Below are 22,954 nucleotides of genomic sequence, written 5' to 3' on the forward strand. Positions count from 1 at the left end.
GTGTAACCTTAACACCTAATTACAAAGAAGGGCAAAGCTTTTAAATGGCACTAAACTTCATAAAAGGAATAATTAATATTATGGCAACTACCCTGTTAATGAAGAATAGACCTGGATGGATTTGCTTTTCATGAGCAAGCATGAAGAATTAAATGACTCCCATGGGGATCCAAATACCTGAAAGTCATCTTACTCAGAAAAAAAGACAGAACTCCTTCTCCTGTGTAGCTAAGTAAAGTTTCAGCCATTGCTCTGGGGAGCTTCTGTCTGGAGACCTTGCATGGAGAAGGCAGGAACATAAAGAAAAGAGGAAGGCAGTATCGTTTCAAAGGCTTTTCCAATTCACACTGTTGCCAGACGCAAAGTGTCATTGGCAGACTGCTGCCCTCTCCTCCAGGCTACAGGGGGCTTTCTCCCTCTCTCCTCTCTTCTGTCCCCAAACAGATTGTCACAGGGTAACTCACCCCAATTCCAAACAAGCCTTTTTCTTATCACCCTTCTTCTCCTGCCTTTACCTGCCCAGTGGCTCTTGACCCACAGCTTCCCCTCCATGGACTACAGAAGGGAAGGACTGCCACCAAAGTCACACACCCTGGCATGTACCAGCATGGACTTATCCTGATTTTATTTCCTCCTCCTGCTTTTAAGAACTGCTGATTTTCTTCTTGTTTGTTCTTTGGGGTTTGGGGGTTTTTTGTTGTTGGGGGGAGGGGTAGGTGGGGTGGGGTGTTTTTTTGGGTTTTTGTTGTTTGTTTGTTCTGTTTGTTCTGTTTTTTGGGGTTTTTTTGTTTTGTTTGTTTGTTTGTTTGTTTGTTTGTTTTAAGCTAAGGGAGAACAGCTAATCCAGCCTAAGCTAGTTTAGTCTTCAGTCAAACTAATCCTGTTGTTGTTTGGAATTTCAGGGTGGCAACAGTATGCAGTAATGGTGATCATGCTTTTTCTAGACAGCTTTAGATTTGTTATCGTCTCACCCGGTAAGAGCTGAGAGATAATCAACTACAAAAATGTAGCACCAAAAAGGAAAAAAGGATCACATGCAGGGAGAAACCTGAACAAACCTGAACTGTTGCCTGCACTGAGAGCCAAATGAGCAGCTGATATAATTGGCACGACTCAGTGGTAATGCGGCTATAGGTGAATTGAGTTATTTTTGCGACTACATGAAAAAAGTAGAAAATAAACATGGAAATAAGAGAGGAGAACAGCTCAGATCCAAATCTCTGCTTCTTCAAAGCCTCCCAATACTGAATGCTGTCTAGTAGGTTTTTCTCTCTGTTCCCTTTCTTCTGGCTGCACTAATTCAAACTGTATGGCTGGTGCTTTACATTGGAGATTATTATAAAAGTTTTGCAACTTGATACTGTGGTTTTAAGATATGCATCAGAACAGATCCCAAATAAATTTACAAAAATGCTAGCGTAACAATGACACAATTATCCTTCTGTAGCTTTTGCATGGCTTTGTTACCAAATGAAGTTAACACAAACCACTGTATCTCTATCAAGAAACAAAAAATGCAAAGATATGGAATATATAAGATGCAGGTAAATCAGTTCTTCCCAAATTCATATTTGACCACATGTTATTAAGTTAGGGATTTACATGGCATTTGGTTAGGAACCAATATAAAAATCTAAACAACTTAGAAAGCTATTACATAGTGCTATATAATCGTACCATTACCTTTTTCTGTTATTCTGCTTTCAGGATTGTAAAGGTAGAGGTATTTGCACTGGAAGCATTCTCAAACATCAGCTCTATTCATGCCATAGCCTTTCCAAGAATACTTGTGAATGCACTTGCTTCAGCTCTTTCATTCTCCTCTCTCATGGGGACTCCATTCTGATTCCTCCTTCTTTCCTTGTGTCCTGAAGGAACACATAAAGCTGCTCTTTCTGCAAGGAAAAAGGTAGCGCCATTTTTTCACTTTTTACATGGTTAATTAAATGCTTCTAGGCAAACACTCTGTGTCTACACCAACCCTGCAGAGACATGAGACACAAGGGCCTGGATCTCCCTGGGCCATGGAAGCAGATTTCTTCTGCACCTGGGTGGAAAGCTCAGCTGCTCAGCTTGGATAAGGGAAGGCACATCCCTTCTGGTTTGAAAGGGGCTGCATCTTGCTACTTGGCTCCTGTCAATCCAGCACAGGGAGGTACGGCACTTCCTAGGCAAGCACAAGATCCCTGCTGCCGAGGCTGAGCGCACACCCAGAAACACACCCCTCAAACCCCTGGGAAGTTTTTCTAAGAAACAGTGAAGTGCCTTTGAGTTAAATTGCAGCTGAGCAGCAGTCTGGAAATTGCAATTTTGAATTTAAGTGTCCTTTGGGGAAGCAGAGTCCAAGAGACTTGCTTGTATAATAGCTGTAAGTTCAGTGGTAGGAAGGGATTGGTGTCCTGCTGTCCCTGTACAGGTCCCTATGTACTGGGCTGTGCTGCCCACCCCAAAGGCGTGATGGAAGTCGAATGTGTGCTTCCTAATTCTGCTCTTGGCTGCCTCTGCCAAACTGGCAAAAAGGGACAGAAAGTGAGATTTTTGGAACTTTTTCAGTGGGAAAATGAATGGGGCTGAGCACCTTAATTTACACACACCAGCCTTCAGTGAGTAATGAATTTGTGAGCTGGAGGTGAAAGACGCTGGGCCCTCTTATGCAGAACCTCAGGTATCATAATACGAAGAAAATTAACTGTGTCAAGTGTGCTGTGGGCATAGAAAAATTAATCATGAGTTTACACTTAAAGGTGATGAATACCATTCATGCTCAGAATGGTGTTGCAAATCAAACACTGCATATTGCACTTCGTATTTGCTAGCCTCTTCTTGTCGAGGGGATGAAAAGAAAAGCACTCATAAACAATTTAAATTGTTTTAGGTCCTGGAATTGTTTCACTTCACATTCTTTTGCTGTAAATTACTGTCTAATGAAAATCAAGGGCCAAATGTAGTCACAGGACTAGTGGCAAGTACAATTTAGCTATAATCAGAAAAGTACAAAAATCTCCATGTGTTCAGCTGAAGAACAGATGTTCCACTGAGTCTTATGTAGTCCAGTTCTCCAATTAGCCAGGTATCACTTTTTTCCTGTAATCTCCTCTAAACTGTGTTGACGGTAATAAAAATAAAGTATATGTTTCCGTTAATTAAAACTTTTCATTAGTTATATAGGTCAGTACAAAACAAAAAAAGTAGTTCAAACTCCACCCTCCCTATGCTGCCAGTTTTTCTAATGAAATGTAATTAGCACTAATTGGTAAAACTACACTGATGGCTGGTTATTAATGTTTGTGTATTGGTCCCAGATGTAGTTTTATGCCTGCCAGTGGTAATGGCTCAGTGAAGGAAAAATAATTCTCCTTTCATATTCCTGTCATTTTCTTCAGGGTGTCTTCCCACCTTCAAAAAAGAGTGATTATGTTTAGGGAAGGGAAAGCCTCTTCTTGAATCCTGACTTTGTGAGAAACTAAATGCCTTCAACTCTCATCTGAAATTGGTAGGAGTTGAAAGCAGCCAGCACTTAGTATCTGCAGAACCAGGAGTCAACTATTTTAGGGCTGCTTTTCTTGAGCCATCATAATTGTTAGTGGTTCAGAATTTATCAAAATAATTATCCTCCTAATTGCATACCTGTTCTTGAAAGCACACTTATGAGGCAAGCCTCTCTCTAAGCAATCACCTTAAAGTATTCTGCTTAGAATAATTGCTTTCCTGCAATTACTGAATGGACGGCAATCACGTTCTTCAGGCAGGTATAGGTAGGAACGCTGGCCTTTTCAGACAGGGATGAAATGGAGTGATGAAATCAAGATTTCCGATACAAATATACCCAGAGAGGCGCTGGGGGGTATCCTCTTGCAAAGTCAAGCAAAGGCAATCCCACAGTGAAGAGGAGGGTCTCCAGGCATGCTCTAGTAGTGACAAAAGTACACTTGGAAATAGATTGGAAAATACTAAGGAACTTGTTCATTCATTAATATTAACAGTAAGACATCAACATTAACACCTAAGAAGATAAAACCTTTATTTCAAAGCATCTGTGTTTAATAATGTATGCCTCCCCGGGTCACCCAGGCACATCTTCTTTTTGTGACATCTTGGCTTATTAATATTTTTAAACTAAAACAGAAATCTAGCATACTCTATGTATGAAGAAATTGTCTGAATGGCTTATCTGATCTATATGGGGGGCTAACAAATGAGTAACATCAGCAGCCACATGTTTATTTGAAAATGCTTGAAAACTTGAGCCTGTTAAAAATATAATAAATGCCACATATCTTAGGCTATTATCTGCTATAAGGACATGACTAGGTCATTATTAAATCTTAGCCCTTAATAGTTTTGTGCCTTACACGGCACGCAGAACTCCCCTTAACACACTCCTGTATTTCATTTGATAATGCTTGAGCTTTTTTCTTCTTTTACATGCAGAATTGTGTTTAACAACATGATACCTGTGGGCTGAGGGGCTGGGAACCAATAGTTCTTCCTCGTCGTTGATGATAAGGAAGCTGGGCTGTGGCCTGGAGGTCTGGAGGATGTATTGCAACAATTCGTAATTTGAGCCTGGAATGATGTTCTGCCAGCCAAATCTCAATGCTAGTCATTGCCATTTTATATTTTGAAATAATTAATTGCAGACTTGTGTGCTAAGCTGTTTTTTTCCCTATGGACTGACCACCCCTACACTCATTCAACTGCAACTAACTTGCCCTGGTGTCTTTTTTATTGTCTCACACTGTCACAAAGACATTCCCTTGTTACCCTCAGCTACAATCACCAGTACATCCTTTTCACCCCAGCTGGAATTTAACTAAAGGACTAAACTTACCAAGCCAACAGCCACATCACTAGGACAATTCCTTCTGACCATGCTTTTGAGCAGGTAAGATACACAGAAGGAATATCTTAATGGAATATATATATAAAAATGAAAAACAAACAATCAGAAACCAACGGCAACAAAAAATAATTAATCACACAAAGACACAGTACCCAACATTTTGGGTTACATTTTTGCTAGCAAATTTAAGGTGTTCATGACCACTCTGATGCAGTGAGGCCAACCAGCACAGAATGGTTGATGTTCATATCATTAAAATTCTTTGCTTTCTAGAACTGAGAAGCTGTACACAAACCACCTATGGGGAAGTCTCTGGCCCACAGCATCTCCTGAACCAGGCTTGGAAGAGTGTTAGACAGCCCAAGCTAATGCTGTGATAAAAAAATTAATAATACAGAGAAATGACATTTGGTGTCACAGAATCATAGAACAGTTTGGGTTGGAAGGACCTTCAAAGCTCATCTAGTCCGACCCCCCTGCAATGAGCAGGGACATCTTCAACCAGATCAGGTTTCTCAGAGCCCTGTGCAGCCTGGCCTGGAATGTTCCCAGGGATGGGATGTCCTAGAACTGTTTAATTTACTTATGTAGATGTAGCTTCATTGCCTATAGCATCTGTACACTGAGAAAAGCAAAGAGATAGAGATTTGAGCTCTATTAGACCAAGGAATTTGGTTTCCCAATTCCTGGATGAGAGCTCTAACTGTTTTGTTGTCCAGCAAAGATGGACAGAACCACATTATTCTCACCTAGTTTGCACACAGTTTGGTCTGTGGAAAGCGTGAGCTGCCGGCACCAAGGAGTGCGCTGATGGTGCAGGTCACATGTGGCCCCACCTGTGTCTCCTGGTCCTGAACAGGTTCAGGCTCTTGAGCTGCTGAGCATGGGACAATGCCTGAATAACTGCAATAGTGAGTGTCCAAAGCTTCAGGTAAAAAAAGGAAGAACCACATGAATTTTGGCATATCCCAGGCTAAGAAACAGCTGTTTTGGTTATGGGAGGAAAGCTGTATTGTGAATTTGGACCTAAAAGCCTCCCTTCCATCTGACTCCTACCTTAGGTACTGAAGAGCTCTTTGGATGTGTCTGCTCTATTTTCACTCACAGCTCTTGATCCCAGATTGTCTATACTGCACACATGTTAACTCATTTCCTAGCAATATTTTTGGAGTGAATGAATTTGTTCCTTTTGAAACAATACCTGTCTGCAGTTCTGGAAATAATTTACTCCACAGACATTCCCAATAAGCACTGTGAATGTAACTACACCAGATTTGGCTTCCCCTGGCCTCCTTTCGTCCTGGTTTTGCATCTTCGAGCATCCTTGAGCACTTTCCTGTGCTGCAGCACCAGCCGTGCAACATCAACCATCGGGTTCACACTGCGAGAGCACCACTCCGACCGGTGAAGGCACAGGCTCTCGTGTTGTCTTGGATGCTTTGAACGGAACTTCCCCCACCTTCACACACACACACAGAAGGATTATATTGTATTAAGGACTCAGGGCCCAGTGCTGTGTAGGGTGGGTATGGTCTTCACGTTCTCTACTCCTGAGAAGAGTCAATGTGACTGCTATTGTCACTTGGCCTGGAGTGAGGGGCCACTTTTGGGGCTGGATGCACTTGGCTGCACTTTTTAATCTAGCCTTTTGTTCAGCATGGATCTCAGAATAAGATAATCAAATAACTGAGTGTACATGAGAAGATAAAAATAAGTGAATTAAAGAAATGAGTGTGCATGGCAAGATAAAAATAAAATCCTGTGACTTTAAATATGTGCACAGTGTTTTACTCATGAAGAAGATTACGAAGCTCTGGGAGAAGATAAGCTGTAAGTCCACGAACAGCCAGAATCTAGCTGGGATGCCCACCCTACACTTGCTATAATAGAAGCAGCCAGGAGCCTGCTGTATGCAGCAGCTGGAGGGGAGCTGAGGCCCTTTCCCTCTGACGAGGGCAAAGCCAGCTAGAAATGCCTCGCATCACATGGCAGTACCTATGACCTGCTGAGAGGAAGCGGAGATCTCCCCCTGCCACCACCACCACCTTGATGTTTATAGATCCGAACAGCAGGAATCTGCTTTTGGTGGACACAGATCGGTGCTGGCGCTTTCTTCATCCTGGGGAATGGCTGCTAATGAGAGGCGATTTTAGCCACAACTATGGTGTGGGGAGATGAAGGCAGCTCTGAGGATGTACAGAGAAAAAAAAAACAAAACCAACCTCATGTAATGTTTCTGACTTACTTCCAGCCTGTCTGTGCCAGCGCTGATGAGGGGTTATTTCCCCCAGAGGCAATTCAGGGTTAGACCCTACATGTTTGAGGCACAGTTTACAAACTTGCTTAAAGTAAATAGCAGAGGGGCAACCAAGTGTGGGAAGGCACAAAATCACAAAATCTGTGGCTGTGAAGCACTGGGAGGGATTGTCAGGGGAGAAATCCTCCTGTATTTTACAATCTGTGCTGTGTAACAGCAGCTCAGAGCTCTAGATCTAGCCTGTTCATCACTGTTCTGGCCCTACTTCAGCTCAGGGGGATGCACTAAAATTGATTACAGATGTCAGTTCTGGTCACTGAGCTGTTGTAGCCCTTCAGGCAATCTAAACTTTCCAGAAACAAAGTCCAAGCTGATGAGGAGCAGCTCGTTCCCCTCTGCCTCTCTGTGGTCACGCTTGCCTCAGGCTCCATCCTTCTCCACCTCTTGCTGCTCCTGCCTCAGTTTGGGTTTTCCTGGGCTGCAGGAGTCCTTTCCCACTCCTGGCTGACAGCAAACTACTTCACACCCTGAGGGCCAGCCCCTCCAGCCCTTCGACCGCCATCTCCATCTTACAGACTGCATCTACATGTTACTCAGCAAGAGGTAAATTTTTACAACTCATTAAGATTTTGAAGAAGAGCTGCTCCACAAGCAAAAGGTTGAATGTACTCCTATTCACCTGGGGTGGCTGATGGATGCCCAGAGTGCTTGGTTGTCCTTCCTCAGTCTGAACAGTATCAGGAGCACAGCCACACACATGTGAGGAAAGGAGCAAACTGCAGTAACGAGGGTTAAGTAGTACCCATCAACACCGATGGGCATTATTTCATTAGTCTTTTCCTCCTCAGAAGGCCAGTATGTATCAGGGTGTAATACTCCCCTCCACACTGAACACAGATTTAACAGCCAGCACTTTGCATTTTAATCAGTGCAAAACAGGAATAGTACTAGCTCACTAGGGGCAGTATCTTTTGCTATTTTGATTTCAAAAATTAAAGTTATCAAACCAGTGACATAAAAATAAATATACTCTTATTACAGATAATAGGAATTGCTGCATTATTGCTCTGTCCTGTCACTTGTAGCAGCCAGCAGCTTATAGCCTTAGAAGAACCATCTCTATCATGTAATTGTCTCTACGTTGTATTTGCTTGGCTTAAAAGTGCTATTACTAACCTGAACTCTATCTTTGGGCTGGACTGGGGAGATGAAAACTCACCTGGTCAGGTAATGATGCTTGGGTGCAAAGGCTCTATAGTTCCCAAATTTTCCTGTTTAAAAGGAGTAGCAAAGGTATCTCAGAGACAAAACACTCTCTTAGCTGAAAATCAGCCATATACTTCTTTCCTTTCTAAATGGAAGACCTGTATTTCACTACAAGATGCCCATTTTCTCCAGGGGAGAGTAGAGAGATAAAGAACTATGCTGCTTACACTGCTCTTTGAACTGATGCGTGATGCACAGAGTTGAGCTAAAATCCCTCTTGAAAAGCCTTAAGTTTTAACTTGGAGGAGACAGCAGCAGGTAGCTGAGATACTTGAAAGCAACTCCAGCTGTACATATCCATTTACCAATATTGACTATCAGCTTTGAAGCATTGGGATGTGCTATTTCCACGTGCTGTAAGTAGGAGCCCGTGTATGTTTGGATATGGTTTTGCATTGAACCCAGGTGTGTTATGTCACAAATGTGCCTTCTCTTGTCACCGGTTTTCTTCCCCCTCTCTGTGTCCCAGGAATGTGCTGCACACCTTAATCCGTTTCAAAAACACCATCTCTGCAACCTTCTCAGTTAGAGGAGACCTTCAGCTGTCTCTGAGCGAGAGAAGGCTTGGAGTGCCCAGCTGAGGGTGAAGGGGTAATAGCCCTAACTCTGTCACTGTAGATGGTACCAGGAAGCACAGAGCTATACCGCAGCTGTTTAAGCCACGAGACAGTGTCTCATTCAGTGATTTGTGGCAGTGAATTTCACAGATCAACTAAATCCAGCTGGGTGCTGCTTCCCACCAGGGAAATTGCTTCAGCTGGCAGGCCTGGGTGTACTGCCTTTACTCAACAGTAGCTGATGGTTGAGAGCACTGTTATACACCTTCGCCCTCCCACGAACTGTGAATGATGTGGCACTGGCATTGGCGTTGATAAACCGTATCTCATATTTAACGTTACGCCTATCCCATGAAGCACAAGACATCTTAAGGATGTTCCCTCAGAGCTGCCCACCATGAACCCCTTTTAGAAAACGACCAGAAACTACGAGGACCACAAGCCTTAACTTCGCGTTTTTCTGCCCTTGGAAGTGTTTCGGCGCCGCCGGAGCAGTGCAGTGACAGTCCCCCCCGCGTCCGCCCGGCCTCCCCGCCGCCAGCCCCCCTCTCCGGCTGCCACCCGGCGGGACACCCACGCCGTGCCGCGCCACGGAGAGCCGCCGCAGCCGTGCCCGCGGCTGCCATGCGTGTGCGCCGCGGCGGGGCTGCCCGCGCTGCCGCTGGGCGCCGGCGGTCCCGCAGCGCAGGGCTCCCCGCGGCGGCGCTCCGCTCCGCGGCCGCGGACGGGCGGGCCGGGCAGGTGCGCGCTGCGGCTCCCCGCTGCCCCCCTCCCAGGTAGGGGCAGCCGTGCCTGCGTGTGCGTGTCTCTGCGTGTCTGTGTGCGTGTCTGTGCACGCCCGCCCGGCCCCGGCAGGCTGCCGAGCCGCAGCGGCGGAGGCAGCAGCCGCGGAGGTGCCCGCCGGCGCTGGCGGCGGGGCCCCCGCAGGTAGCGGCGGCGAGGGCGGGCAGTGCGGCGGGGGAGTGCGGGGGCGCACGGCCGGCGGAGCTGCGGGGCCGGGCAGGTGCGTGCCCCGGGGCGGGCGGGGAGGGGGCTGCGGGGGCGACCCGCGAAACCGGCGCTGAGCCCCGGGCAACCGGCGAGGCGGAGCGGCTCTCTCGTTGCAGGCGGCGGCGAACCGGATGCCTTTGGCGGGCAGAAGATGTGTCATGGGAAGCAGGCGAGCGGCGGCGGTGCCCTCCCGGCGGCGCGGCGGCGGGCGCTGGCCGCGGCGCTCTGGCTGCAGCTGGCGCTGAGCCTCGGCCAGGGGCCGGCGGCGGGCGGTGAGTGAGCGACCCCGGCCCCAGCCCCTTCCTCCGCCCGGTGCACGGTATCCGGGCCGAGCCATCCCCACCCCGCAGCCCCGGGGAGGGGGGAGCGGGGAAACTTCCTCCCCCCGCGCCCGGCGCCCCCTCCGAGGGGAGCAGAGTGGAGTCCCGCTCCGTCCTGTGCCCCCCCGCCCCATCCCAGGTCCCCCTGCCCGCCGCGGGGGTGCGCAGCCTCCGGCCCCCCGCGTGGAGACCCCGGGGAAGAGGGAGCCTCAGCCCGGCCCCTGCCGGGGAGCAGTAGCTCCGTGTAAGTACAGCAGGATTTTGAAACACCGTGTAGGTTTATTATTAAAAAAAAAAAAAAAAAAAAAGCCTCCCCTCCCCCGCGGTTCACTCGGAGATCTCTCAGATGACTCTTGGTGCTAAATCTCCCCGCAACTGGGGAAAACAGAAATTTGGGGAGGAAACAGGCAATTTGGTCGGAAAACGGAACGATTGGAATGTCCTTCAGCGCTTTTCCTTGTGGAGGAATGACCCAGTCTTATTTGGCCTTTTTCATTTTAATTACATTTTTACACTATCATTTTAAATTATTGAGCCGGTGAGATATTTTCAGCAGGTACATTTAATTACAAAATTGCTTTAAATTCATTCCATAATTAGAGTTGGATTGCTGGAAAAGTCTTAAAGTAAACTGCTTTGCTGTAAAATGAACTTAGCTATGATAATGAAAGAAGCTTCACATTTCTGCTGTGATATTATATATTTGTGTTGAGGGAATAAGCCATTTTATGATTGAATTGCATTACTAATGGCAGACAGAGACCAATACAAAAATTGCAAGCGCTTCTTCTCATGCCAGAGACTTATGCCAAAATTTTCTAACTTGAATGCCTGAGCCCAAGCAGCTCTGATCCAGATGTGTTTTCAGTCACTGAACATAGACTTACAGAAATACAGCTGAAGAGGACCTCGAGAGGTCGTCTTGTCCATCTTCCTCCTGATGTGATTCAGTCCTAATTTTCTATCTCGAGCCTATAATGCCATTTTCCAATAGAAATCCCATGACTGCAGATGTGATTCCAGCTAAACAAGCTTTTAAACTGTTGCAGTCTCTAAGAATCCCTCTTTAGAAATCAATGGCTTTTTTTGTTGTTGTTTTTCCCTGCAACTGCGTTACCCTTGGTTTCCTGGCCAGCTCGCGTTTCAGTGTGGTGATGCCATGCTGCCTGTCTTGTGCGTTCCTCGCAACTGGAGTTGCGTGAGCTCCTGTCGTTCTCTAGCCCCCTTCTAACGGCTCCATTCATAAAAATGAGACTGATCCAAGGCCCCCTCCTCCCTGAGGCTGTGTTTGATTGTCGGCATTTATGTAGCTGATTTGTGCCAGAGGTTCTTCAAAATATGGCTCGTGTCTCCCCTGAATGTTTTCATCAATGCCTGCAATAAATTCATGTGTGATGTTCATTGTTATTAACACCACTGCCTTTCACCTTGGTAGTGTAACTAATTTATATCAAATTCCATTTGTGAGGCATTTCGGGATCTTTCAAGAGGTTCGGGGTTTTTTGGTCTAGAGTCTAGGAAATGACAATGCACTGAACGATTGCGCGTGGTTAAAATAGCCAGTGAAAAATATTCATTGCTGTTCCTAAGTTATTATTGTTATTATTTCCCAGTGTGATTGTGCTCGGAAGTTAAGTACTATATAAATACTGGTAAATGTGTAGATCTTTCATGTGGTACAATATACGGTTGTTAGGATTTTTTCACCCTGAGTCATTTGAGTGGTAAAAATAATGAGCTTTGTAATTAGAATAGAGGACTGTAAATTAGAATCCCTCCTATTTTAGGCTCTGTTGTATCTTTGAGTGAGCTTACTGTGCTCACACAGCTTGCCCTGAAGGCTCAGCTTTTGGCTCCCCAGCCTGTGACCCCAAGTTTGAGAACTTGTAAGCGGCCATTGGCATCAACCAAAGTTGTGGTTTCCTGGCACTTTTGAAAATTTCATGTCTATAGGACTCTTGGTTTATGGATTTGTGTATCCAGACAGAAGGCAGAGACATTACTAACTGCTTCGGAAAATGTAGTCCAAATCTCTTTCTATCTTCTCATTATCTGTTAAATAAGGATAATCATACTTCTCTCAGAGATTTGAAAAGAGCTTTGATGACATTTAATGAAAATACTATGGAGGTGGAAAGAATTTATTTCAAAAGCTTTAGAAAAACAGCAATGACAATATGCTGAAATAAAAACTATCTCACATATTACAAAATGAAAATGAATAGTTTAGGGTTATTTTTTTTTTCTATAAAGTAATCCATGGCTTACATTTTGGATCCCATTTAGAGCTTCCTCTCTTTCTTAGCTGGTATCAGGATTTGGCTCTTGTAATAACCCTGTCATGACTTGTGTCACTCCTCCTATTTTATATCTGACTAAGCTCTATTGATTGTCACGTTCTACCATTCCACCCTAAATCAATACTACTTATAACTCTTTTTTTTCTTGTCAATAATCCTACAGAGAATAACTCTGTTTATTACATTCTTTCTCAAAAGTGGATCTAGCAGAAAATTTGCTGTAGAAGTGAACTCAAATGAAAAAACCTTTCAGCTATCGATATACCTCATTCCTCCCTGATGTATTTAACTCTGCTGATACCAAGGATAAAGTAAATCTCCCATAGTTCAGCTTGTGGCTTTCATCTAATCATTTTTGTTTATCTTGCTTTTGCTATAATTCCATGATGTAGAGGTAAAATAAAAAAAGTAAGAAAGTAGGAGCAGAGTGGGAAAGCTAGTGAGAAGAAAAATGAAATGCGCAAGTGGATGAAGCTGATGATAAGTTATTTCAGAGTACCTGTAGTATGGAGATCATAAAATCATATAATCATTTTGGTTGGAAAAGACCTTTAAGATCATTGAGTCCAAATATTGTAGCTATAAGAATATAGAATCATTTTGGTTGGAAGAGATCCTCAGGATCATCATATCCAACCATAACCTAACTCTGACACTAAACCATGTCCCTAAGAACCTCATCTACACATCTTTTAAACACCTTCAAGAATGGTGACTCCACCACTTCCCTGGGCAGCCTTTTCCAGTGCTTCACAACCCTTTCTGTGAAGAAATTTTTCCTAATATCCAGTCTAAACCTCCCTTGGTGCAACTTGAGGCCATTTCCTCTTGTCCTATCACTTGTTACTTGGGAGAAGAGACCAACCGCCTCCATGCTACAACCTCCTTTCAGGTAGTTGCAGACAGCGATCAGGTCTCCCCTCAGCCTCCTTTTCTCCAGGCTGAACAGCCCCAGTTCCCTCAGCCGCTCCTCATCAGACTTGTGCTCCAGACCCCTCACCAGCTTCGCTGCCCTTCTCTGAACTCTCTCCAGCACCTCAATGTCTTTCCTGTAGTGAGGGGCCCAAAACTGAACACAGGATTCAAGGTGGGGCCTCACCAGCGCCAAGTACAGGGGAATGGTATGCTTTTACATATATTTGAAATTCCTGGAATTATGTTAAAATTGCAAGGGAGGGGAGTCAGACGAGAAAGGAGAGGAAAAACTTCAGTAAGCTTCTGTTTTTGAGGTCGTGTGGCCTTAGGATTTTGTCATTGTACCCAGATGTCTCCTGGGCACATGACTGCTTTATTGTCCTATGTCAGTTGGGTGAGCTCTGTTTTCCTGCAGTGTGTTCTACATGGCGCCTTGGAGAGGCTCAGGCCTGCAACACCCTCTTGGGTGGGGCTGTGTGGTGTCACCTTGTCTTGCCTGCTGGCCTCAAGCAGGGTCAGGAGTACTCATATTCTTCTTGCAAGATGCTTGTTTAATCCTCTTTAAAAGTCTCCACCTCTTCTTTAAGCACCCTCTGCCACTGCTTTATTGTCCTTTACACTATAAAGTTTTTCCTAAGGTCTAACCTGGAGCATCCTTGCTGCTGTCTAAGCCTGCTATTTCCCATCCTGTTCATGGCAGATGTTCAGCAGATCTACTGCTCCTCAGCTTTGTGTCTTTCATGTTCTGTTCCATCTCTTTAGTCTTCTGCCGCAGAAAGACAGACTCCAGTTCCTCCAAAGACTGGATGGCTCCAGTTTCTCCAAACTTTTCCTAAGTCTACATCATACTTTCTGGATTGCTGATCATTCAGACCATGAACTTGCTCCTGTGCAGCCATGTCCCTGTGGAATATGCTGCTCAACAGCCTCACCGGTGCTGAACAGAGCTGAGGCATAGCTGCCCTTGCCTTCAAGGCTCTGCTTCTGTCCAGGCATCCCACTTACCTTTGCTGTCATTATATGTTGCTGCTGGTTTATATTCATGATTCCTTGTAGCTCCCAGGCTTGTTCCTGCAGTGCTGCTACCTGGCCAGTTCTTCCCATGCTGTGTTACTGCTTTTTTTGTGTTGCAATCAATTTGCCTGGTAACCCTGGTCTCATGTCCTGCAGGCAGCATCCGTTAACATCACTGGGTGCTTTAAGGATGGGAAGTGCTATACATCATGCATGATGGTAAAGAAATCTGGCATGTTGTGAGGCCTTCAATGTTGTATTGGATGTTACCATGCATTGAATGTGATTTTGATATTGAATGCGATACCATGCAAAATAGTGAGGGGTAGGGTTTGTTTTGTTTGTTTGTGTTCGGTTTTGGGCTTTTGTTTTTGTTTTTTCTAGACCAAAGCTGAATTTTTACTGCTCCATGGTTTTCTTGCTTTTAATTGAAGTCTTGGTTGCGCCTTGGTTATAGTATCTAACCACAGCCTTTGGATGTAGTGGTTACCAAACCCGCATCACTCAAGTTTCTAAGGATGGTGGACTTGTTTCCCTGCGGTCACACAGGTTTCTGTTTTGTGCTGATGATGGGCCCACCATAGGGCTTACCTGCAGTTGTTCTTTGCAAGAGAACTCAACCAAAGGTTCCCTCTAACTGCCCTGCATACGTGTGACATTATAAATAACATTTTCCCAAAAATCAGAATGTTTTCGGATACCCTCTTGGTAACACTGTAGCTAATGTATTTTACTCCCTCCCTCTCAGTGTGTCTGCTTCACTTATCAAGCCACATAGGCAGTTGAGCCTAGAGGTCTCTGTATGTTTGATTAAATCATCGGTTATTTTGCAGGATTGTTTTTAACCTCCAGCTTGTTGGAGGTGTTGAGGATTTTGGAAGGAACAGGTTTTTCACACCATCACACAATCTTATCCTCAATCCCAGATCTCTGTCATACAACCTTTGTCGCCCTCTCTGCAGACTTAAGTTAGTAGTTAAGTACCATTTTGTAGCTATTCTGATTGCAATTGGCAAAACCAGTGACGTTGTAGGATGGCAGCTCATTGTTTGTCTCAGTGGCACATCCTTCTGCCTACAACCTTGTGAGAGGTGGGCATATTCGATAAATTAATCTTAAATCGGTTACTTAGCACCATGTAAGCAGGAAGTTTATCTCTGATTTACCATGGAATTCAGAGACTGGGGTGAACTTCACTTCTCTACTTTGCTCCCTTATTCTCAGAAGTACAGTAGAATATCTTTGATCTCTGTATTAAGGATGATTACAACTTTAGAAGAATTAATTAATTATGCTTTGCTTGATTTTCTCATCTGTAAAGTAGATAAGTGATGTATTTCATGGGCATGTTATGAGGTAGTTTGAGAACCTCCTAAAGAAGATGTTACAGAGTGAGAAATAGGGATTTTAACAAAGTATAAACTAAATTTTACCAAAGTAGCAGGTTCTTTAACATTCTTTTTTGTTGTTGTTGTGTGGATTAATAATCAAATATACTTACCAGAATTAAGATGTTATCACAGTATCACAGTATGTTTGGGATTGGAAGTGACCTCAAAAGATCATCTAGTCCAATCCCCCTGCTGGAGCAGGAACGCCTAGGTGAGGTCGCACAGGAACATGTCCAGGCGGGTTTTGAATGTCTCCAGAGAAGGAGACTCCACAACCTCCCTGGGCAGCCTGTTCCAGTGCTCTGTCACCCTTACTGAGAAGAAGTTTTTTCTCAAATTTAAGTGGAACCTCTTGTGTTCCAGTTTGATCCCATTACCCTTTGTCCTATCATTGGTTGTCACCGAGAAGAGCCTGACTCCATCCTCGTGACACTCACCCTTTATATATTTATAAACATTAATAAGGTCACCCCTCAGTCTCCTCTTCTCCAAACTAAAGAGACCCAGCTCCCTCAGCCTTTCTTCATAAGGGAGGTGCTCCACTCCTTTAATCATCTTTGTTGCCCTACGCTGGACCCTCTCCAGCAGTCCCTGTCCTTCTGGAACTGAGGGGCCCAGAACTGGACACAATATTCTAGATGGGGTCTCACCAGGGCGGAGTAGAGGGGAAGGAGGACCTCTCTCGATCTACTAACCACCCCCTTCTAATACACCCCAGGATGCCATTGGCCTTCCTGGCCACAAGGGCACAGTGCTGGCTCATGGTCATCCTGTTGTCCACCAGGACCCCCAGGTCCCTTTCCCCTACACTGCTCTCTAATATGTAATTTCCCAACCTATACTGGAACCTCCTTTTTGACTTTTACGGATTCTGGATTTTTTCTATAGTGTTGATTGTGTACTTCATTTTTTTCTAAATATTGCCTACAGCGGATTGCAATTCATATTTTTACAACACACTATTAAAAAGCAGAAAACCTTGCACTCGTGCTGTGCATTTCAGTGAGGTTTTAGGTGTGAGAAAGACAACAAAGTATGGCCTGAATTCATATTTGCCATATGCTAGTGCAAATGTGAATGAAAACCTGGGCTGCACTTAGTGATGAACCTAACTTAGTCAGAAAATGAGCTCAAGGGATGAAGTGGTGTACTGTGTACAATTTGATTCTGTAAGTGTAGAAATTTGCTTTACTACCATATTAAGTGGGCTGAAGGTACATGCATCTTACCGAATTCAGCAATTTAACTGTGAAACCAACATCTCCTCACTTGGTTTTACATCTTCTCAGCTACTTTCTTTAGCGTGGCACAAGCATAGCATTCTGAAACCAATTACAGGCTGTGCATTGACTAGATTTCACAGTGGAGCAGTTTATAGCAGCAGCTTTTGATGTCCACACCTTCTGAGCACACCCACTTTGGCCACCTGTTTTTCAGAGGGGGCTTCCGATGGCTTTTCCTGAACAGCCGGGCTGCTGATGGGATTTATCTGAATCGGGGTGTTTCTTTCTCCACATACTGAAAGCAGTGCGATGGATGGATTGTGATGGATGACCAGCTTTTAAATTGGATAGTGGCCAACCTGGTTTGCTCTTCTGCTCGTTATTAAGGGGTTATACTAAGTTTTTGCTCTGTAGGAAAGCTCCAGAATTTATCAGGAATATTTTTCTATTAAACAAACCTTGGTTTTTGTCAGTATGATCAACTTTAGAAAGTAGCATATGGGTCTTTTCTGCCAGTGTCACTTTTGATAGGCATATCCCATTAAACCTAGAAGTTGACAGATATTCTTGCTTGTATTAGGTTAATAGTAACAATAATGCTACAAATGTGACTTGTTTTTAGTATAGTCCTTCTCATCCATAGAGTTCACAGCACTTTATAAAGAAAAAATAAGTTTTATTATGCCCTTTGTAGATGGCAAAATAACTACAGAAAGATAAAATACTTAAAATACTTAAAACCACTTTTCACCTAAGAAACAGATCTCACCATAGAGTGGGAAGAGATCCTCTGGATCTTCATCCAGCGCTTCTTCTGTAAATAGAATTTAGGGAAATTCCTGATCCACATTTGTGTATAGTTTATAATAGGATTTTTTTTGGCTGTGACTCTCTTCTAACTGAAATGAGCAGCATATTTCCTATCCACATAAATTGCCACTTAAGCAAATCACAGAGGGAGTTTTTCGAGTGTGGTGTGGTTTTTTTTTTGCCTTACTCCTTTATGTCTGAGGTAGTACATGGTATTTTTCCAGACACTGAAAACATCTTCTTCTGAATAATAAAAAAAGAAAAGAAAATGTTATAAGTTAAGGTTGAGCACTGGAAAATGGTCTTATGCAGTTTCTCATAGTGAAAAGCACGTATTAGCAGGAATATTTCTGCTTTATTCAATCATGTGGTTTGTGACCATAGCTTACATGAAAGGACAACATTAGAAAAGTGTTGCATATAATTTTAAAATAATTCTAACATACTTAAGTGGTTAGAGAGGAAGGGAGCATTGCATGACCAGATAGCTCCGTGAAGACTCTGTCATGAGTGCCATTGCCTTATACCGCCCATTGCGGTTTAGAAATCAGTGGATATATAATATAAAAATGTAAAAAATGAGTTCAGCTTGCAATCATTTGCTCATGAAAACATAAGGTGTAATGTAAAGGACGTAGAAGGATGAAATAGGTATAGTGCCTGGTTTGTTGCTGATTCATTTGCTGGTGGTGAAGCTGTGCAAAATGCAGAGCTGGGAAGCATACCAGGGCTAAGGGTGCAGCAGAGTTTCTGTGTAAAGCCAAATTCTGCACTTCATAAAAATTTACTAAATCTGGAAGAAAAAAGTCTGCTTGGAAGCTGAAAAGAGGAGACACGCTTACAATAGATTGAAGAAGAAAATAAGTTACTGAGGGTTAGATTATGTATAAGTTGCGTTATTAAGGGTATCGTGGGATAGCGTCCTAAAAATAAACTCTCTTGTACACTGCTAAAGAAAAAGCAGAATACAGCATGCACATGAAACAGGGGAATTGTTATATCACTGGACTCCCATTCCAGAGACCTAGAGAATACACTAAAAAGAAGAGATTGTCTTTGAACATGCAAAGCCTTCAGATCTTCTTTTTTTGGCAGTGCAGAAAGGCAGCAGCATGCATGGTTGTTGGTCTGTCAGGAGATTGGAGAGCACCATACAGATTCAAGAAAAGCTCCCATACATGCTGGGGGGGAGGAAAAGATGCTCCTAAGTGGAAGGCTGTAAACGTGTCGTCCTGTTCTCACTTCGGTCATTAGCACCAGTGAATGTGTAGACTGAAAAAAAGCTATGGAAGAAAAAACTCACTTCCATTTTTCTGGAGGTGGGACAATGGACTTGAGAGCAGCGTCACAGAAATAGTGCTGGAAAAGACCTCAGAAGCACCTGTGGTTCATCCTCCTGCCCAGAACAGGACCCACATACGTACCTCAGGGCACTTATCATTCAAGACTTTGTGTTGGAAACTCTACAAGTATCTATCCCAGTGCTTCACTCTCTTAGCCATCAAAAAGGTTCTTCTGAAGTCTAATTTGAATCTGCTTTGCTGTAGCATAGGACTCTCTGAGGATTTATGTCTCTGGTGTAAGATTCTCAATTTTTACTTCCTCCTCTGTGCTGCCTATCAGTGCAAACCCACTGGCGCTCTGTGTTTGGCCATCCTGACTCCAACTACTCCTGCCCTGGGGCAGGGTGGGAAGAATCCTGGCTGCTCCAGCCCAGCAAAGTATCTCTGAAAAGTTAGATATTAGGTAACAGCCTGGGAGCTGAGGTTTAGCTGTAACTGCCCTCTGTTCATACATTGGTACCGTTGTGATTCTTCAGGGTGGAACTTATGATTTGCTAGTTTACTGAAGGTCACAGCTAAGTTCGTATTTAACACGAGATCAGGTATCTTACCAGCAGCTATCAGAAAGGTCAGCTTTGTCTTGCTAGTTTGGAAAGGCTTGCAAGGATTTTCCAAAGTCACTATTGGAAAGAATCAGGAATAAATCTCAGAGCCCTCCTATAAAAGATGCTTATTTACACAGTGTGTTCTCCTTGGGGATATTAGACCTACTCTTTGTACTTGATCGTGATGTAAACAGGATGGTTATTGCCACACTAAATTGCACCCAAGTGAATTCATATTTTACTTCTGTAGACTGAGTGGAGTTGTGTATACTGACTAGCCCCACGGTAATAGATTAGATTCACACAAAAGCCAGTCAGTAGCTTAAGACTTTCATGTGTATTTGCAAATAAACAATTTTAACAGGAAATTTGACAAGCAGCTACTTACAGCTGTCACCTCCAGTGCCTGTGTTCCCATTCCCAGTAAAACGGTTGCTCATGGAGGGTATCCACAAAGATTGTGTCGTTCTGTAATCTGGAGTGGCACGGGGTGTATTAGGGAGTGTATGGGGAGGAGTGGCTTCTTTTGGCTCAAATGGAAGTTTGAGAGATTTAGAGATATGCTAAAAGCTGAATTAGCAGGAGGAGGACTGTGATGATGTGGAATTTAAGTCAACAGAGCTACTTGCTTGAGTAAATCTTTTAGCTGTAAGAACTTCATGGCATAGAGTATGTCTTTTATCTATTTCTAATACTCTGTGTAAGCCTACTATGCTATTCCTATGTTTGCGTAGTAATGATTCGTATTCTGAAAGCCATGGGTACTTATGAGACAGACAGTCATTTTTCTGTATCTCTCCACTCAGCTGACATTTTTAGGCATATTTTGTACACATCGTATTACTCAGGGAAAACACAAATGATCCACTTAGAACTGAAAATAAATAAAAAATAATTTTATCTCGTGTAAATTTGACTTATAAAATAGCTTGATTGCAATTACCACATTTGCAGTAATCTTGAAGGAATGAAGATTAAATAGCATTATCATGAGCAATAGCAAAAATGAGAATACACGGACATTTGTCTTGGTCTTGTAAAATGCAGAACATCTCTCTCTCTTCTGAAGGGGGACCACAACCCCTAAAAAGTACAGTCACAGCCATTCTGGGGGAGCACCACACTGCTTGATTGCAACACTAACTCCTGCCCTATCCCTCCTTAGCTTCAGAGACACCATCCTGGGCAGTTCTTCCCACTGGTAACTCAAACAAGCATATGCTCCTATTTTTGTGCTCCTTGTTTGCTCTCTTCTCTGAGACCTGAGGTTTTTCTATGAGGCCAGGGAAGAAGTATCTTTTTATGCTTAAAAATATGTCAAGGGTGGGTGTCATGAAGTTGGAACTAGACTTTTTTCGGCAGTGCCCAATGATAGGATGAGAGGTAGCAGGCATAGATTGAAGTACATGTCCATCTAAACATGAGGAGAAACTTCTTTACTTTGAGAGTGCCGGAGCACTGGAACAGGCTGCCCAGAGAGGTTGTGGAGTCTCCTTCTCTGGAAACATTCAAGACCCGCTTGGACACCTTCCTGTGTGATCTGCTCTGGGTGAACCTGCTGTAGCAGGTGGGTTGGACTGGATGATCTCCAGAGGTCCCTTCCAACCCCAACCATTCTGTGATTCTGTGATGTATGGAGTATGCAGCCTCTCTTTTAATTAAATATAACTCCAGGTTAATATCACCTGGACTTACAGGGGTGGGCTGAAGGGTATGACATGGTTGTGGCAGCACAGCCTCCCACCCCACCTGACCGTAGCCAGCCTAGGGGTGCAATCGTCTGGTGTCCCACCTGCCTTTGAACTCCTCAGCAAGCCCTTCAGTCACAGCAGCAGGCAAGAAACAGTGCAAATAAGCCCTACTTCTGTCTGGAAGCATCAATGGTTTAGATTTATCAGAAGCAACAAAATCCTTAGTTTATGAAACTTTTGTGTCTTGTGTGCTGCTGTGCAATTTAGTTTGTTAGTTTGCTGTAGTCTGGTCTTTTGACAGCATTCAGATACCTCTGTACTACCAGTGTACTACCCACATTTTAAAACTCTCCCTCTCTCTCTGTCCATATATGATTCACATCCCAGAGAGCAGGGTTGTTGTTTCAGGCTTTAGCCCCCTCTCTTTTTGAAGAATGACAATCAGAAATGGTTGTGCAGATGGAAGAATTAGTCTTTCAAATCTAGCGGAGCCATTCACTGCTGATAGCCTGTGTGTCATCTGTCACTGTTGCCCTTATCCAGTGTGTCTGTCTCGGAGACCAGCATGAGGAAGGTACAGTCTGGGGCTGATTTTACCAAGACTAGGCTGGCTTGCAGAGGCTAGGATATTTTATTCCAAAGGGAATATCCCAGTGAAAATATTCACCGAACAAAATTTGCAGATTATTGTAAAATGTGTATAGATGAAATCAAACTCCATTATACCTATGTTCTCTTTGAAATTGGGTCATAATGGGACACACCGCTGCACACCAGCTGTAAGAGGTGCAGTGGAAGAAATTGCAGGAAAGGGCACATGGACTAGCAGGGACATCTGGTTATCAAGGAGGGATGAAGGCACCCATACTCTGATATACTCAAGTGTGCCCGTATTAATCTTACATGGTGTCTTGTCCTAACAGATGGGATGAGGGATGAGTTAACTCTGAACGTGACACACACCCTGACCCAACAGATGAGATCAGGTGCGAGTTAACTCTCGGTATTTCTGCATGGTAATGCGAAGTGAATAACAATCACTCCAGGGTTCCAATTCAATTATGAATTTACTAAAAGCACGTGGTGGAATACAAATTACAGTGATCAGTGACTTGGCAAAAGTATGTTATAATGTCACTAGATTTATCAATACATTGTCAGCAAACGTCCTTCTAAAAACGGTGGATTGGGAACAATTAGTAACTATAATGCAAAACTTAACAAGACTTTAGTAGCAGAGCTTAAAATGATATTACTTTTATATGTTCTAGAAAAGGAAGAGATAAAAAAAGGTGAGAGAAGGGAGACTAAGATATCAGACAGAGAGAGAGAGAAAGATATCAATCACCACTCCACAGGTTATCGATCCAGTGATGATGTCCTATGGAGAGAGGGTGGTCATGTTGAAGACTTCGGTCATGCTGCACAGCATATACACGCCGCAACTGATGCCACACATGGGGTCATTTTATAACCCAGTTCATTTACA

General features: G+C 43.9%; 1 protein-coding gene across 1 annotated transcript in view; it reads left to right on the plus strand.

The window, feature by feature from the left end:
- Positions 1 to 9,579: 9,579 nt before the first annotated feature.
- The window catches only part of SUSD4 (sushi domain containing 4), a 77,798-nt gene continuing 64,423 nt past the window's right edge, over positions 9,580 to 22,954 (plus strand). The window contains exons 1-2 of the mRNA XM_082048653.1: positions 9,580 to 9,699; positions 10,030 to 10,185. Coding sequence (XP_081904779.1) covers positions 10,065 to 10,185 — 121 coding nt within the window. The 5' untranslated portion in view covers positions 9,580 to 9,699; positions 10,030 to 10,064. The remainder of the gene's footprint in view (positions 9,700 to 10,029; positions 10,186 to 22,954) is intronic.

This window comes from Streptopelia decaocto (assembly GCF_964273445.1).
Source record: "Streptopelia decaocto genome assembly, chromosome: 3".
In the NCBI taxonomy this organism is placed as follows: Eukaryota; Metazoa; Chordata; class Aves; order Columbiformes; family Columbidae; genus Streptopelia; species Streptopelia decaocto.